Here is a 16,292-nt window from a genome sequence, read left to right as displayed (position 1 = left end):
GGAACAAATAGCTTCAAGAGATGTATCCACTTCATTTCTTCAGAACAATGTGAAATATTCATTTCAGACTCATCGCCAACTCTCACAACATAGACATTTTTATTCACTGCCAGAGAGCCAAGAACTGACATGCTGTATAAATAAATAAAGTTTTACTGTAGGTGATGTGTGAGCTGATGCCTACACTGAATGAGGTCTAGGTAGACTATCTCTCATAGCTGAGGAAGGCATAAACAGGATTGTTCATAAATATTTAGGGCATTTATGTCTAAATAGAACATGTGAGACTCTTTGCCGTGTGTACAGAGTTCTTACCTCCAGCTATAATTATACAGGTGGCCTCTTAAAAGCTCCTGATGAGTTGTTTTCCTCAACTCTGAGACAGAAGATACAGAACTCTATCCCTCAGGCTATGAAAATGACTGAATGGCATCAGCCTTCATCAAAAAGTCTTTTTTTTTTTTTTAAAGGTCACACTACATTTATTAAGAGAAACATTTATTGGAATTTTTGTCATATAAAATTTAAATCAGGTTTTATGCATCACATGCTCTAGAGCTTGAAGTATAATTTACTTACTGTAACATCAAAAGCCAGTTGTGCTGTAAATGGTAGTCTGAATACAGAAAATGCCAGTTTTCTGATCTTGATGATAGAACCCTTTCTGTGCATAACATTGTAAAATGAAGACATTTCAAGCATACAAATTACCTCCAGGTTTCCATAATGTATAGAAAGATTTTCAGTAGGTTTATTATATATTCATGTACTAAATGCTGAGCAGTAGTGTTGCCCCTTTCAAAAATCTTGAAAAAGGTTTCTGCACTTACATGGCTTGCCAAATATGCCATTATAATGAAACTGCCCTTATTTTAAAATCCAGTTGATGACTAAACTGATTAAATTTTGATAAATAAACATCAGGATTATAGTTTTTTTTTTTTTTTTTTTTTTTAAAAAAAAGGTAGCACTACACGCCATGCAGGATGTTAGTTCCCTGGGCGGGGATCGAACCTGAGCCCCCACAGTGGAAGCTCAGAGTCTTAACCACTCGACCAGGAAGTCCCCAAACTGGTCTTTCATGTGGCCGATTTTCCTGTTATTGATCGGGAGGAGAGCTCCGACACCTAGAGGAGATGTCTTTGTTCTTCCGTCGCTCAGTCGTGTCTGAGTCTTCGCGGTCCCGCGGACCTCCGCCCGCCAGGCTCCCCCGTCCTTCCTGAGCAGGGCAGCCTGGATGAACGAGGAGAGCTTTGCAGTCCGGCCGGTTTTGCCGTCTGCGTCTTGCGTCACTACGTCTGCGTCTTGCGTCACCATGTCTGCGTCTTGCGTCACTACGTCTGCGTCTTATGTAACCACATCTGCGTCTTGTGTAGCCACATCTGCAGGTGGACCCTTGCTCATCAAGAGGAGGAAGATGTCAGGGGAGCGGGGTCAGTCAGGCAGGTTTTTGGGGGGCACCCTGGGTGACGGGGGGGCGGGAGGAGGTGAGGTGCGAGATGAGCCCCGGGTGCACAGTGAGCTCTCCCAGAATTCCGATCCAGCCTTGAGGCCCCAGGCCCCGCCGGCTCCCCTCCCAGGCCCGCCCCCGGCCTGGGTCTCCCGGTCTCCGCCCCCGTGGCTGCTGCTCTCTGCTGGGCACTCTTACCGCCTCCCGACATCCGCTTGCATCAGACCTCTGCCCTCGCTGCTGTAAGACACAGCCCGGCCCTCACTGCAGCCCTTCTGACCGAACTGGAGGAGGGCGTGGCAACTCACTGCCGTGTGCTGGCCTGGAGAATCCCATGGACAGCGGAGCCTGGCAGGTGACAGTCCGTAGGGTCGCCAAGAGTCAGACACAGCTGAGCGACCAACACTTGCACTGTGTTGACTGAACGTGACCTTGACGTGTCTATTCAACCAGGCTCTTACTTTTACTGGGATTAGACATAATGACAGTAGTACCCTTGGACTGCAAGGAGATCCAACCAGTCTATCCTAAAGGAAATCAGTCCTGGGTGTTCATTGGAAGAACTGATGCTGAAGCTGAAACTCCAATACTTTGGCCACCTGATGCAAAGAACTGACTCACTGGAAAAGACCCTGATGCTGGGAAAGATTGAAGGCAGGAGGAGAAGGGGACGACAGAGGATGAGATGGTTGGAGGTCATCACTGACTCAGTGGACATGAGTTCGAGTAAACTCTGGGAGATGGTGGTGGACAGGGAGGCCTGCTGTGCTGCAGTCCATGGGGTTGCGGAGTCGGACACGCCTGAGCAACAGAGCAGCAACACTGGTACCCTGGCTCCAGAGCCGCCCAGGTCTGCCCTAGCACTGTTTTTCTGTGCTCTCTGTGGGCCTGAGGTGTCATTTTGCAGAATGTGACGGCCTTTCAGGAACAGTCCCATGTTAACGTTATACCAGAAACACCAGTACCTACAAAGAACGGGCAAGTCTGAGGTGTGAAATCTGCAGGAGCTTGACTTCCTTGACCCCGTGGGCGAGTGGCTGGTGTGTTCAAGGGAGCGGGTCTCAGCTCTGCGGATGGGGAGCCCAAGGCGGGAGGGAGAATTCCAGGCCAAAGGCACGGTTTGTACACAGACACGTTCCCAGGGAGGATGGGCACCCCGAGGTGCTCGCGCTCAGGCACTGAAGATCCTTGACATTCCACCGCTGTGTGGAGATGTTTTATGAAGCACTTGGCCAGAGCTGAGAGTGGAGGAAATGGAGGAGGGAGAGGGGCGGGACGCATGCCGGTCGGCCTCGGGCGCACCGTCCAGGTCTCGGGTCCAGGGCACAGCGGGGAGTTGGGAGCAGAGGACGTGGAAACAGTGCCGTGTCTTGTCACCGGAGCATGGGGTGGGCTGGAAACCAAAGGGTTAACCGCAGAAGGACGCACGTGCCCACTCAGCCCCTTGCTCTGGTCGGAGTGTTTCTGCCTCCCCCACCACATCCTAACCCCAGGGTGGTATTAGGAGGTGGGGCCTTCGGGAGGGCATCCCACAATGGAGACGAATGTCCTTAACAGAAGAGGCCCAGAGAGCTCTCAGGCCCCACTCTGCTGCGTGAGGACGCGGCAAGAAGCTGGCTGTGGGTGAAACAGGCAGGAGCCCCCACGGGCACCAGTCGCCCCTTGATCCTGGACCTCCAGCCTCGAGCACCGGGATAAACACAGTTCTGCCGATTATAAGCCGCCCAGGCCGGTGTTCTGTTAGAGCAGCCGTGAATGAACACGGGGCATGAGTGATTAATGAAAACAAGAATGGTGACCACCTGTATTAAGGACGGAGGGAGGGGGACTTCCAGAAGTTGGTCTCCTGAGGGACCCACCAAGGAAACCCAACAGCAGGCAGATGATTTCAAACAGAAGCGTTGATCTGCCTGGGCTCGTGTGTGCATGCGTGTGGGTGCGTGTGTGTGCACGCGCTCCTGCCTGCCAACTCCTGCAAGGTGGCTGGTGTGCACACGGGCTCTCAAATCAGGCACACTCATGGCAGCATCACAGAGACATCAGCAAGACGGGCTTTGGTGATGGGTGACCAGATGCTGAGACACAGCCAGTTTGCCTGAGTCGTTGGTCAGACTGGCCTTGCCCCGGCTACTGTGACCACAGGGATGGTGGCCAAGGGGAAGATAAGGGAGACTGAATAGGGGTTTGCAATGAGGGGCTTTCGTGGAGGCCTGGACAACCTGTTTCAAACACTGGACGAGAAAAAGATCTGGTTCTCACCTGAGACTTTTGATACTGTTTCATCCAGTACATCAACATCTAGGGAAGCCCAGGCACACAGAGGTTCAAGAGCAACTTTTGGCATCAAGGGAATGAGCTCTGGCTCAACATAGAATTCAGCTGTAGATTCATAAACGTGTCTACGACGCAAGGAGAATAAATTGGATGTCATAGGAGCTGAGAGCATGGCTGTATCAGACAGAGTGCTGGTGACAGATTCCAGAATGTGGACCCAGACGTGAAAGGGGACCGGAGCTCAGGTGAGCTGGACCTTAGGTGATGCGAAGAATCACCTTCAAGTGGAAGCAATCTGTTCTCCAGGCAGGGACCTCCTTCTGCCTCAAGGTGGGATCAGCCGCATTTGCGGAGACCCTCCTGGCCCTGCACCCACTTTTGAGGCTGCCAGGTCGATCCCACTGCCCAGCCCACCCCAGCCCGTGCGGTTCCTGGTTCCTGACCACGGTGGCACACTCGCCTTCCGTGTCCCTGGCACTTTGCTGCATGCGTATCCAGTTGCTGGGCGAGATGAGTCATCTCTGGTCTCCACCCGGATGGAGGAGCCGCAGGGAGGCCTGGACTCGGGTCTGAGCGGCCCGCGTGGACGCCTGCAGCGCCTCCCACCCGGGCCCCCAGTACAGGGGACACGCGGGGCCCCTGCGTCCCATCTCAGGAGAGGAGGCAAGGCCGGGAGGCGGAGGGAGTGTGACAGGAGACGCCCTCGCTCGGGCCAGGCGCCCACTTGCCTTCACCTGCCGTGGGCCCACCCACACTCTGAGATCATCCCTGCCCCAGGCGAGGTGTTTCTCAGGGAGCCTTGGCTGCTCCCCGCTCCCTTGCCGCCGTCTGGGGCTCCGAGCCAGCAGCAGGGCCTGCGTCGCGTCTCCGTGACCCCTCGGTGTGAGGGCTCCTGGGGCCTCAGCCTCGACGTCACCTGCTCCCGCCGCACGCCTAGGTGGGCCCTGCTGGCCCCATCCTGGGGGCCTTGGGGCCGGGGGAGCATAAGGGGCGGGGCTGCCCCGCCTGGACTCCGCCCTGGGCCATCTTCTGACGCTGCTGGTCTGTGCTGTCTGCTTCTCAGCTTTGCGCTCACCCACAGGGGCTTCCTCACCCCAAGGGCAGCGGCTGTCCTCAGTCTGGTCTCAGTATCACACGCATAAGCAGTATTCTTGGGGAGCGTGTTCTGGCCTTTGGCCTGCCAGCCGCACCCCCGTCTTATCCAGCTCCTGAGATGCTGGGGTCTCTTTGCGTTAGCCCTGCTAGTCAGCCCCCAACCCCAGCATTAAAGATCAGCTGCCTCTGCTGTCCTGTCGATTGTTGCTGTTGATTAGTCACAACCCCATGGACCATAGCCCGCCAGGCTCCTCTGTCCTTGGGATTCTCCAGGCAAGAATTCTGGAGTGGGTTGCCATTTCCTCCTCCAGGGGATCTTCCCGACCCGAGCATGGAACCCACGTCTCCTGCATTGGGTGGCAGATTCTGGAAAGCCCACTCACTGTCTTGTAGATGGCAAGTTCTATTAGGAAAACACACCTCGCCTCTGAGCCGCCTGGGAAGAAAGAGGAGGTGGAGAAGCTGGGCGGTCACGCTGAGGAAAGCGTCTAAGTGTGCAGGTGTGGGTAGAAACGCGGGCGGCTCGCTGCTGTGTTGACTCAGGTGAGGGCCCGCGATGCTGCACCTCCTGGGTCTGCCTGCCCTGTGGGGGGGAGCAGAGCCCTCCGTGGAGCTCACACACCCGGGCAAACCTAAGTGAGCATGTGCAGGGCCTGCCGACTGCATCCTGAAAGGCCTGTGCCCAGCATCTCCCTGTCAACTGCCGTCATCCTGTCTGGCTCCCTGCTCCCCTCGAAGCATCCTCCGCTACTCCATTCTTGCTCAGTCGCTCAGTCATGTCCGACTCTCTGTGACCCCGTGGACGCCAGCACGCCAGGCCTCCCTGTCCATCACCATCTCCTGGAGTTTACTCAAACTCATGTCCACTGAGTCGGTGATCCCATCCAACCATCTCGTCCTCTGTCGCCCCTTCTCCTCCTGCCTCCAATCTTTCCCAGCACCGGGGTCTTTTCAGATGAGTCCACTCTTCACATCAGGTGGCCAGAGGATTGGAGCGTCAGCTTCAGCATCAGTCCTCCCCTGCTGCCTCCCCCAGACTCCCAGCCCAGGAGGAAGGATCTCCCCGCACTCCTTGGTGCTCAGTCAGAGCCCACTGGGGTTGTCCATCTAAATGGGTGACCCCTTTGTCCATCAGGTACTCCGCTGCTTTCGGCTGGTGACAATCTTAGGACCATGCTAGAGTCAATGCATTTATCTTGGGCGCCCTGCAAGTCTGGACACAGGCAGCCGGGCTCCCTGGACTTCCCCCGGGTTTGCAGCGGAGGGTTGTGTTGTGCGCGGTGCCCGTGCTCCACACTTCCTCCGCCATATGCCCTGTCTTGCTAATACTATGTTGGAATGATTTCCTTAATTTCTAAAGCTGCATGTGCGGAAATGGCTTATATTTCCTGTTTTGATAAAGTAATAGAACTTTACTGGGAACTGTGTTCCCAAGTTGGCTTTCTCTTTGTCGGCCTCTTTTTGGATTAGAAGGATAATTTTAGAAAGTCCAGCTTGCCTGGACTTGTGACAAAGACTTGTATAAATTTTTTTTTTTACCTAGAATATGAAAGATGATCACTTTTTAACAAAAAGGAACGTTTGTCTTTTCTGTCAGAATGGGTTGTTCAATAGCACTCCATACAGGAAGCTCCAGTTGAGTGCTGGGGGCAATCAAATGGTAAAATATCTGTAAATTCCCTCCAGATTTGCTCTTTGGGGCTGGAGGTAGGTTGGCTTAAAAAGGCTTTCTTGGACAAAACGTTTCTTGGAACATGTGGAGGACAAAATATTCTTTGTTTGGGGACAAATGAGTTTTGTTCTCGCATCTTCATATAAATTTGATTAATACTCATTTCTTCTGTGCAAGTTGAGAACAATGGTGAGCATTTTTTTCTTTCATGTGTATGTATGGCATCGACTTTAAAGAGTGTCCCGTCTGCAGACAGCAGGGTGCATGTCCGTGGGTTCTGTTCTCTTGATATACATGGGTGGTTCACACGGGTGGTTGAGAAGTAGCTGGTCTGAAAGAGCCTAAGTCATTTGTGTGTTTTATTTTCTGACATTCAAGTGGTTGTTTAGGCCTGTTTTTAAGTGTCCTGAATATCTGGCATCGGGAGGCGTGGTGCTGTGCTGTTCTATGCTGGAAGTGGGGCTGTTCCCCAGACACCTGCACCGGGGCACCTACTGTTCCCCAGGCTGCCAAGGAAGCGCTTTTCCTCTCTGCTCAGTCCTTTGCAATCCCTGATGAAGGCAACGCGATACTGGCTTCCCCTGATGCCAGTAGATTGCTCCAACAGGAGGCAGGGCCAGCCGCAAGTGGGACCGGGTGTTCCCTTAATCCTGCAGCTGCCTCTCTGGATCTCCACTCCGACTCTTCCCTGCATTCCAGTTATAAATGGCAGAGCCATCTCTACTGGAAGCCAGGGAGCCGGTGGCTCAAGGCAAGAAACTCCCTCCTTGAATCTGATAGACGCCTGGTTCAGGAAGCTAGAACCTGGCTTTGCTTAGAACATTCCATGACTTCTGTTCTCTCAGACACAAAAGCTTCCCAGGGAATCTCAACCATGCATCTGGGGATGATCTGGCTATCTCTCGGATGAACTAAAGCCCATGCAAATAGATGTATTTTTAAATCATTCTACAGTGTAATGATGCCAAGATTCAGACAAGGCTCCAAAGAAAAGAATTCCCATGTAAAAAGCTCACTAAGAAATCTCTTGTTCAGAGCTCTCCATGTTGCCCTGGAAACCATCTGTTACATTCCGTTTGGGTAGAATATGATCCAAGGTCTCTAGAGAATGTATCTTATGCCTTTACATTGCCAGTTGGCTCTTAAGCGATCCAGGTCATTTCCAATTCCTTGAATTTCTAATCAGCACAACAGTGCTGGCTACCAATTCAGGACAGCACGAAATTTAGCAAAAAAAAAAAAAGAGTTTCGAAAGGATGTTTTGACTAAGGAAAAGAGAACTGAAATTTTTGGCCCTGTGGTTGATTATAAGCTCGAATTGAGTCCTGACTGCTCAGAGCCACCCTGAGCACGCCCCAGGTGGCAGGGGTCAAAAGATGCCGAAGGTTGGCACGTGTCTAGGATGGTCATGCCTGGGTCCGCCTTAGGCAGGGCCCTGGTGACCCTGCAGGAAACGGCAGTTTCTGCTCCACAGAAGAGATGTCTCCATGGTTTGCAGTTGTCTCATTGTCTCCAAGCAAACCCCCTTTCTCAGAGGCAGCCCATCATCCCTGCTTACCTGGAAACCCTGCTAGAACCCTGGGGCGGGGTCTGCGGTCCTGAGCGGCACCAGGCCAGGCCGATGCTGCATCCACACAACAGGAGGGAGTAGCGAGGGTCTGGACGGAGCAGCGGTGTGTCTATCGTGGAGGGATTGCCTCTTTGACGCTGTGTCTGAGCTTCCCCTCAATCAACCAGTCCGTCCTCCCTGCTCCCCTCCTTCCTTGCCAGCATGGGTTTTGTTCCCATTAATTGTCGAAAGGAGATTACCTGCCTTTCATCTCCTCCAGATGCAATTCAGAGATGTTCCTGGTTTACCAGGCTCTTTATGTTCAGGCTGCTTCTGTCTGACTTCCCCAAACTTATAATTCACTTTCAAAACCACACCCATCAGCCCCAAAGCACTTTTTGAGATGTCAGAATTGGACTCAGACATTCTCCAAGGTTGGGAGTCCTTGCAGCATCATTGGTTCCATTGGTCTGTGAGCTCCTGCCTGCCCTGGGATGCAGGAGGTTCACTCCAGGGTGAGCATCTGGCCAGCTCTGCTGGGTAGATGCAGCTGGTCCAGGACGGGGGCTTCCAGGCCCTGGAGCCGCATCTCCTCCTGAGATGCTGAGTGGCCCGCAGGGGCTCCGGGAGAGCTGCTGCCGGAGGATTGCTCTGCACCGTGTGACCGGCAGGGACCAAGGTGGGAACCTAACGAGCAATGGATTGATGTTTCAGAGAGAGCTTGGCCCTGATGGGTGGGAGCACGCTGTCCTGGAGACTCCAAAGGTGAAGGTCTGGACCAGGGCTAGCTTATCATGTGCGAGGGTGGTGGGCAGACTCTTGAGGTGGGTGTAGGTGGGGAGGAAGCACGTCATCTCTATTAAGGCACTGACAAGAGGACCCTGGTGTGTCTTCAAGTTATGTTGCATCATGGAATCAGGGGTGGCTTGGGCAGTGGTTGGTCTGAGCTTTTGTTCTCTTGTTGGGGGGGGCAGGCAACCAGGGCTGGACCACAGACACATACAGCCCTTCACACACTCATCTGAGGGCCTCCAGAGGACATTTGTGTCTTGAGAATGTTCCAGAGCCCAGTTCGTCTCCAGAGAATGCCAAGGCTCAGCCTGAGACTTGTTCAGCCTCTAAGAAACATCTAGAGCACATGCCCTGCCCTAGAGAAGTAAATACTCCTGTTCATCCTGGAGATCTGACATTCCAGAAGGTGGTACTTAGGGCTCTTGTTGCTGCTGGAATTCTTAAGAGCCCCTCTGTGGGATGTGTGAGATGCTGATGGAAACTCACACAGACACACACACATGCAAACACACAGACACAGAACACACACACAGAGAGACACACACAACACACACACATGCAAACACACAGACACACAACACACACAGACAGACACACAACACAGACACACAACACACACAGACATACACACACACAGACACATACAGACATACAGACACACACAGACATACACAACACACACAGACACACAGATACACAACACACAGAGACACACACAGACACACAACACAGACATACAGACACAGACATACACAGACATACACACACAACACACACAGAGACACACACACAGACACACACACAACACACACAAACAAGAGCTGGCGCTTCCAGGGTGGAAATTGGCTTATCAGGTGGAGGGTTACTCTCAACAATGTCTCCTCCACCTCCTGAGTCAGGGTACCTGAGCCCGGGGCTCATGGCTGAAAAGTATGGAGACTGGGAGTCTTCAGGCCTGCAAGCCTTGTTCCCAAAGCAGAAAGCACTGAATTTTGAGCGGGTTACGAGCGCATTTCTATAACTAAATCCAGTGCATATCCTAGAGCTAGAACAGAAAGTCTGTTAGGTCTATTTGAAGCCGTTAAAGTCGTTTCGACCATGATTTATATACAGGGATTTGGCAAGTGGCTTTAAAATCAAAATTAAAAATAACATGTGAAACCCCCGATGGGGAATAGGAGTGTATGGTTCTCACTTCAGCCTGAGGCGTCCCCCTACCCTTTCCAAGCAACTGGTAAATGAATCATGATTGTGTGAGCAGAGGTCGCCTCGCCCGCATACCTATTCGCGTCCTGGTCATGCAGAGGACAAAGTCCAACGCAGTGCGTCCAGGCTCCTCACGTCGGTGCTCAGGATAATCCGCACACCGTCAGCTTGGCCTGCAGCTGGATGTGTAAACACCAAATATCCAGGGTCAGGCGGTTTAAAAATGAACCCCACTGTAGTTAAACACTGAAGCCATACAAAACTGGGCAAGTACCTAGAATCACATTTGGAGGGCGTGAAAGGACTTTATCCATGTTTGTGTGTGTGAGCTAAATTGCTTCAGTTGTGTCCAATTCATTGCGACCCTACGGATTGTAGCCTGCCAGGCTCCTCCGTCCATGGGATTTCCCAGGCAAGAGTACGGAAGTGGGTTGCCATGTCCTCCTCCAGGAGATATGCCTGACCCAGGGATGGAACCCGCGTCTCCTGCATTAGAAGGCATGTTCTTTACCACTAACACCACCTGGGCAGCCTCTTATCCGTTCATGTTTACTCTTGTGCTCTCTCTGCCTGAGTCAGCTCAGGAGGATACCAAGAGTCTCAGAAGACTTTAGAGGTGCTGGTTTCTTTAGAGTTTGAGATCTTCAGATTTTTTTTTTTTTTCAATTCTTCAAAGTAGTGACAGATGCAGCCGACATTAGATTAGGGAAGGAATAAGAACAACAAGCAAAAAATGTGAAACTGCAACACCACCCTTCCATAGAAAGTACTTAGCAAAGGGATGTATCCTGTCTACAGAAAGGACACTGTGTCTCTGATGAGGTCTAGGGTCAGCTCTCGCCAGGCAGTGTGGAGTCAGAGCTCACATGTGCCCCCAGCACTGACCGACCAGGAGGCTTGTGCTGGCAGGAGGTGTCGAGGCGGCCAAGCAGCCCCGTCCGCATCTCGCCACAAACCCTGGGGAACCGGGAGAACGCTGACCAATGTGCTAGCCCAAAAACCAGACAGAAGAACTTCAGACGGCGTCCCCAGGGGACCGGGACTTAACTCGGAAGGGGAGAAGCTGCCCTGGGGAAATGCGATGCTGTTGAGCTGGAGCGGTTTCTGCGGTCGCGCCGCTGCTTGCACCGTTAGGCCTGGCCGCGTGCTCACCAGGGCTCACTGCACCCAGGGTCCCCGCCGGATCGGCTCTCTGCGGGCTCCAGACCACCTGGGCAAGAGTGAGGAGCCAGATGGAGGCCCCCCGGGGACCGGCCACACTAACTCACCTGCGGGGGTGGGATGGGGCTGCAGGGGGACAGAGCTGACGTTGGGCTGGTCAGAGAGGGGAGAAAGGGGGCCACGCTGGTTGTCGTTTCCGACTCAAAACACTTAGTCCTGTGGACACGGAGCGTGTTCAGACACGGTCCAATCTGCAAGTCCCTCTCATGCCTGAAACACTGAGGCGGAGGGCAAGAAATGCCTTTTTCCTCGTTGGAATCGTCTAGCCAGAGAATTCACCCGTTATCGCTACAGTCATCAAAGAGGGACATCTCAGGGACTGGCAAAAAGTTCAATGATGTCACCCCAACCCAGCTGAGCAAACACTTAAGAAAAGCCTCACCACCAGCCTGCCCTCTCTGCACCCCAAGTTAGCACATCTCCGGAAAGGGAAGGGCGGGGCTTCTCCGTGGAGGGTGGTTCCCTGTGCTGGAAGGGAGGGCCTGTCATCCCACCAGGTGTATTTGCAAATTCTGCCTGTGGATCAGAACCCCCCTCCCTGCAATTCATTACGTCTGGGCTTTGTCACGAGGCTCTGCAGAGTGCCTCGGGCAGTCACCCCACCATCCTACCCCAGCCTCGGACGCCTCTCCCAGAACCCACCCCCACCTTTCCAGGCAGAACGGAGCCTGGAGTTCCTCCTTGGAAATAAAGCGATTAACACCTTATCCGAGGCTCACTTCACACAGGATCCCTGGAGAATGTTCTCCTTGACTTCTGAGCCCCGGGACCCAGCTTGGCCTCTGGCGCTCAGTAGGCACCGAGAAAAGGCTAATCCACCCTGGAATGTGCAGCCCCAAGGGCGACCTTGACGTCAGGCGTGGACTTGGGGGGTGGTTCATCGGTGGAGGCTCATCAGCTATAACACTCGGCCCATCTGGTGAGGGGCATGTTGATAGCTGGGAGGAGGAGGCAGAAGGAGCTGTGCGTGAAACCGCCATTTCTCAGGAACCTCAAACCGCTCTAAAAGCCGATTCTGTTTCCTTAAAGACTGGGTGAATGTCTTGATTGGACGGTTGTTAGACGTGGAAGCACTGTCAGCAGGTGGTATTGTGGCCCGCCCTGTGGTCGGAGGGCAGTAGGTAACGTTCTCTGTGTTTTGTGCCTTGTTTCTGCAGGGCGTGAAGAAACTGGACGTGCCCTGTGGAGGCAGGGACTGCAGCGGGGGCTGCCAATGCTACCCCGAGAAAGGAGGGCGGGTAAGTCACGATGTTGCGAGAAATATTATCTTTGTTTTACTTCCATCTTGTCCCAAGTACTGTATATCACCTGCTTAAGTCATTTGCATACAATTGTAAGAAATTTAATACAGGTGAGTTCATTTCCATGAAGCAAGCAATAATAGAATGCAGAATTGAGTCTATTTATACCACTTTCTTAAGAAATTGAGAAGTGTTGACCTTCTCAAGCATCTTCTCTCTTGCTCATTGTCATAAATACACATGTGTGCATATGTGTACATAACGCAATTATGTTTAATATTTATAGTGTATATAAACATATATTTTGTAAAAATATTGCATAAAGAAAACCATTGCATTTATACTCTGATATCTATTTAAACTAGAGGACATTGGCATTGAACCACCGAGACTACTTAGTTGTATTTATACCCTGGTATCTATTTAAACTAAAGGGTGCTGGCATTGAACCACTGAGAATCACTTTGGCTTTTAAAATTATCCCACACCTTCCCTGAACGCCCCTTATGTAAAGGCACTTCACAGGTAAGTCAGAAGAAAAGGTCGCCCCGAATTATCCGAACATCTGGCAAAGTTTGAAATGTGGACCTGACACTTTAACATGTTTCATCCAAGCGTTGCTTTTAAAGCTGACGTTTGAGTCCAGGCATCATTGAAGTTAAAAGGTTTGTTTATATTCATGTGTTTAGGCCCTCGTTGGTGTGTGGCAGTGTAGGGACTGGTTTTCGTCTTGCGACACAAAGTCTTTGGAGTCCTTACGCTTTGGGGTAATTCCTTTCCCTCCAGGGCTCACCTGTGTCAGGTAGTGAGAGGCCTTCAGGACTTCTCGCCTGCGTCTCCGTGTCCTTGCTGGAATCGGGAATCATAGCCATCCTCGGGGGTTCCCAGTGAGCTCCAGCAAGTTGAACCCTGCGTCAGTGTTTTAAGTCGCCACGCCCCCCCTCACCCACCAGGAGAGAGAGATGACTGGCTGGGGACCCAGCTCTGTAGCTGGGTGTCGGGTCCTGCCTCCTTCCAGACCCGAGTCCCCGCCCCAGAAGTCAAATGGTCAGAGGTGTGACGGGCCCCCCTCTATAGATGTGGGGGGCTTATGAGGCCGACCGTTACCTCGGTGGCAGTGATCACAGCGGAGGAGTGGTCTGCCCGGAGATCGAAGCTCCCGCGAGTCTCACGGGCTGTGTGCATCGCGTCACTTTTTGCTGTGGTTGCTTCCTCTGCTCTCAGTGGGGACTTGGTGCTTAAGGAATTGCTAGTTGAGGATGCTTTATCAGCATTTCACAAGGAGAAGTATTTTTAAATATATGGAGGCCGTTCCCTGAGACTTAAATTCCCCTGGGGTCCCCGGCTATAGATTTTCCCAGCGATGCTTCCGGAGCAGTGGCGGAAGGCCTGACTGCAGGCTCTGGCCTCCCCAGCTCGGCTCGCTCAGCCTTATACGGGCACAGGAAAGAGAAACCAGTGCTCTGAGATCGCACGTGTCTCTGAGATCTGCCTGTGTCGGAGGGAGCCTGGCTCTGGACCATTCTTCTCCCTGGGACCCACCAGAGAGAGCCCAGACAGGCCAAGTAGAAGGGGACTGGGTCTGCTCTTTCTCACTGTTTGCAATTAGCTAACGTAGAACCAGTATGCGAACACTGATGCTTTTACAAGAACATTTTTCTCCCATAAAGATAGTTCCCTCTGATCATTTCCATACGCAATACTGTCCGCACAGCAGTGGATTATTAAAGGACACCAAGGGTCTTCTCAAAGAAGTCATTAGAAGAGAATTTCTGCAGGTCCCCAGGTCTTTCTCATTTAGTAAGTTTACGGCACAGGCGTTATTTCCTGTCATCCCTGATTAAGAAAATACCTTGAGTCTTTCGCCGCCTTGCCAGAAATGCAGAAAGTGACACCTTCTGGTTAATTTCATTAACATGAGTAACCTAGCATGGGCTTGACTTTAATCTGCAGACACATTATCAAATGAAATCAAATTAAATTGAGACTCAGCAGTTGTCTGGGTAGTTTGTTCAAGAACCAGGGCCAGTGATCCACCCCCCACCCCATACCGGGATGGCAGGGATGTTTGGAGTCATAAAGTCACTTTCTGGGCCACACAGATCCAAGCTGGGTGGTTCTAACTGAGGCTGCCTGACTGATTCACATGTGCTATTGAATATTGATCGGTAAGGTGATGGGAGTGACTGAGAGTAAGAAGCCAGGAAAAAACCCAGTGAGAAGAAAATCACTAACCCCGTTTATCACTGTCTACTGGGTAAGCCCAGTGCGTTCCTGAAGTTATTCGTTGTTCGGACAGTCACATAGACTTTATTAAATCTTCTATGAACATAGAATCGCTGTGTCCATTCCACAAACCTGGTGGACGTGTATTAAATCTTTGCCAATTAACAGCTCTACCCAGATGGGGTTCTGGTGAAAGCAGAGCTATTTCTGCCCTCCTTTTGGGCTGATAGTATTTTTCAGAAGTAACGGAATCCACTAAAATAGCCGTGGGCGGACTTTGGGCTCAGAGAGCCGGCGCAGAGTCTGTTCTTTCCCACGTTCTCCCCTGGGGTCCCTCGCCGCCTGTCTTCCCCTCCGTGCCCCCGGAGCAGCCGCGACCGCGACCGCGCCGCAGAGCCTGGCTCCCAGAGCCTCGGGCTCACCCTGCCTTATACGGGCATGGGGTCCAGTTCCTGCGCTCCTCACCATGGCGACAGCCAGCACCAGAAACACTCTGTTACTGAATAACTTCGGGACTCCAAGCAGAGAGCACTAATGTGCTCTGGATTCTGGCTCCAGCGTTGTTCTCGTGTTACCGGATGAGTCAGCCCTCATTTACCGCATCAAGCCAGGCTGGAGGGTGGGTGGCGGGTCCTCACCGGGGGAGAGTTGTTTCTCACAGACCGAGCCACCCGCCCGGGGATCATTCCAGCAAGCCAGTAGCTGGGGCGGGAGGTGGGGGCGGGGCTGAGGCCAGCTGTCTGTGTGACCTGGGCTCCCCGGTCAGAGCCGGGGGGCCCACAGAGGGACCCAGCCTCGTCCTCCTAGCTCACAGAGGGTGCAGTGACATCCGGCACGGAGACCCGCTCCAAGCTGGGGCCGGAACAGAACATGGGCGCTCAGAGTCTCGGACGAGTGCCTGTCCCAGTGCAGTGACCTTCTACGTCTGCAGGCCTTCTGACTGTTGCTACCCTGTGGCGGGGGGAGGCCTGCAGGCAGAGAGGAAAAGGGATGTCACTCTCCTGCCTCAAGAGTGCTGGTTCTCAGGCCTCTCTTCAGCTGCTTCGTGAATCGAAATAGTAAAGCACTTTAAAAAACGAGTTTAAGACTTTGTTGTTATTGGAGAGCTTGTATGTCCAATATCCCTACTAAGTTGTTCAGTTGCCAAGTTCTGTCTGACTCTTCGTGACCCCGTGGCCTGTGGCATGCCAGGCTTCTCTGTCCCTCACCATCTCCTGGAGTCTGCCCAAGTTCCTGTCCAATGAATCAGTGATGCCATCCAACCATCTCATCCTCTGTCGACCTCTTCTCCTTCTGCCTTCAATCTTTCCCAGCATCAGGGTCTTTTCCAGTGAGTCAGCTGTTCATATCAGGTGGCCCAAGTATTGAAGCTTCAGCTCCAGCATCAGTCCTTCCAAAGATTATTTAGGGTTGGTTTTCTTTAAGATTGACTGGTTTGGTCTCCTTGCTTCCCAAGGGACTCTCAAGAGTCTTCTCCAACACCACAGTTCAAAAGCATCAATTCTGGCACTCAGCTTTCTTTATAGTCCAACTCTCATATCTGTACATGACTACTGGAAAGACTAT

At 52.4% G+C, this 16,292-nt stretch overlaps 1 protein-coding gene across 1 annotated transcript in view; it reads left to right on the top strand.

Moving 5' to 3' along the window:
* The window catches only part of COL4A2 (collagen type IV alpha 2 chain), a 160,532-nt gene that overhangs the window by 37,605 nt on the left and 106,635 nt on the right, over nucleotides 1–16,292 (top strand). The window contains exon 4 of the mRNA XM_020913460.2: nucleotides 12,417–12,497. Coding sequence (XP_020769119.2) covers nucleotides 12,417–12,497 — 81 coding nt within the window. The remainder of the gene's footprint in view (nucleotides 1–12,416; nucleotides 12,498–16,292) is intronic.

Source organism: Odocoileus virginianus, chromosome 8 (assembly GCF_023699985.2).
Source record: "Odocoileus virginianus isolate 20LAN1187 ecotype Illinois chromosome 8, Ovbor_1.2, whole genome shotgun sequence".
In the NCBI taxonomy this organism is placed as follows: Eukaryota; Metazoa; Chordata; class Mammalia; order Artiodactyla; family Cervidae; genus Odocoileus; species Odocoileus virginianus.
This window is presented reverse-complemented; position numbering and strand designations above follow the sequence as displayed.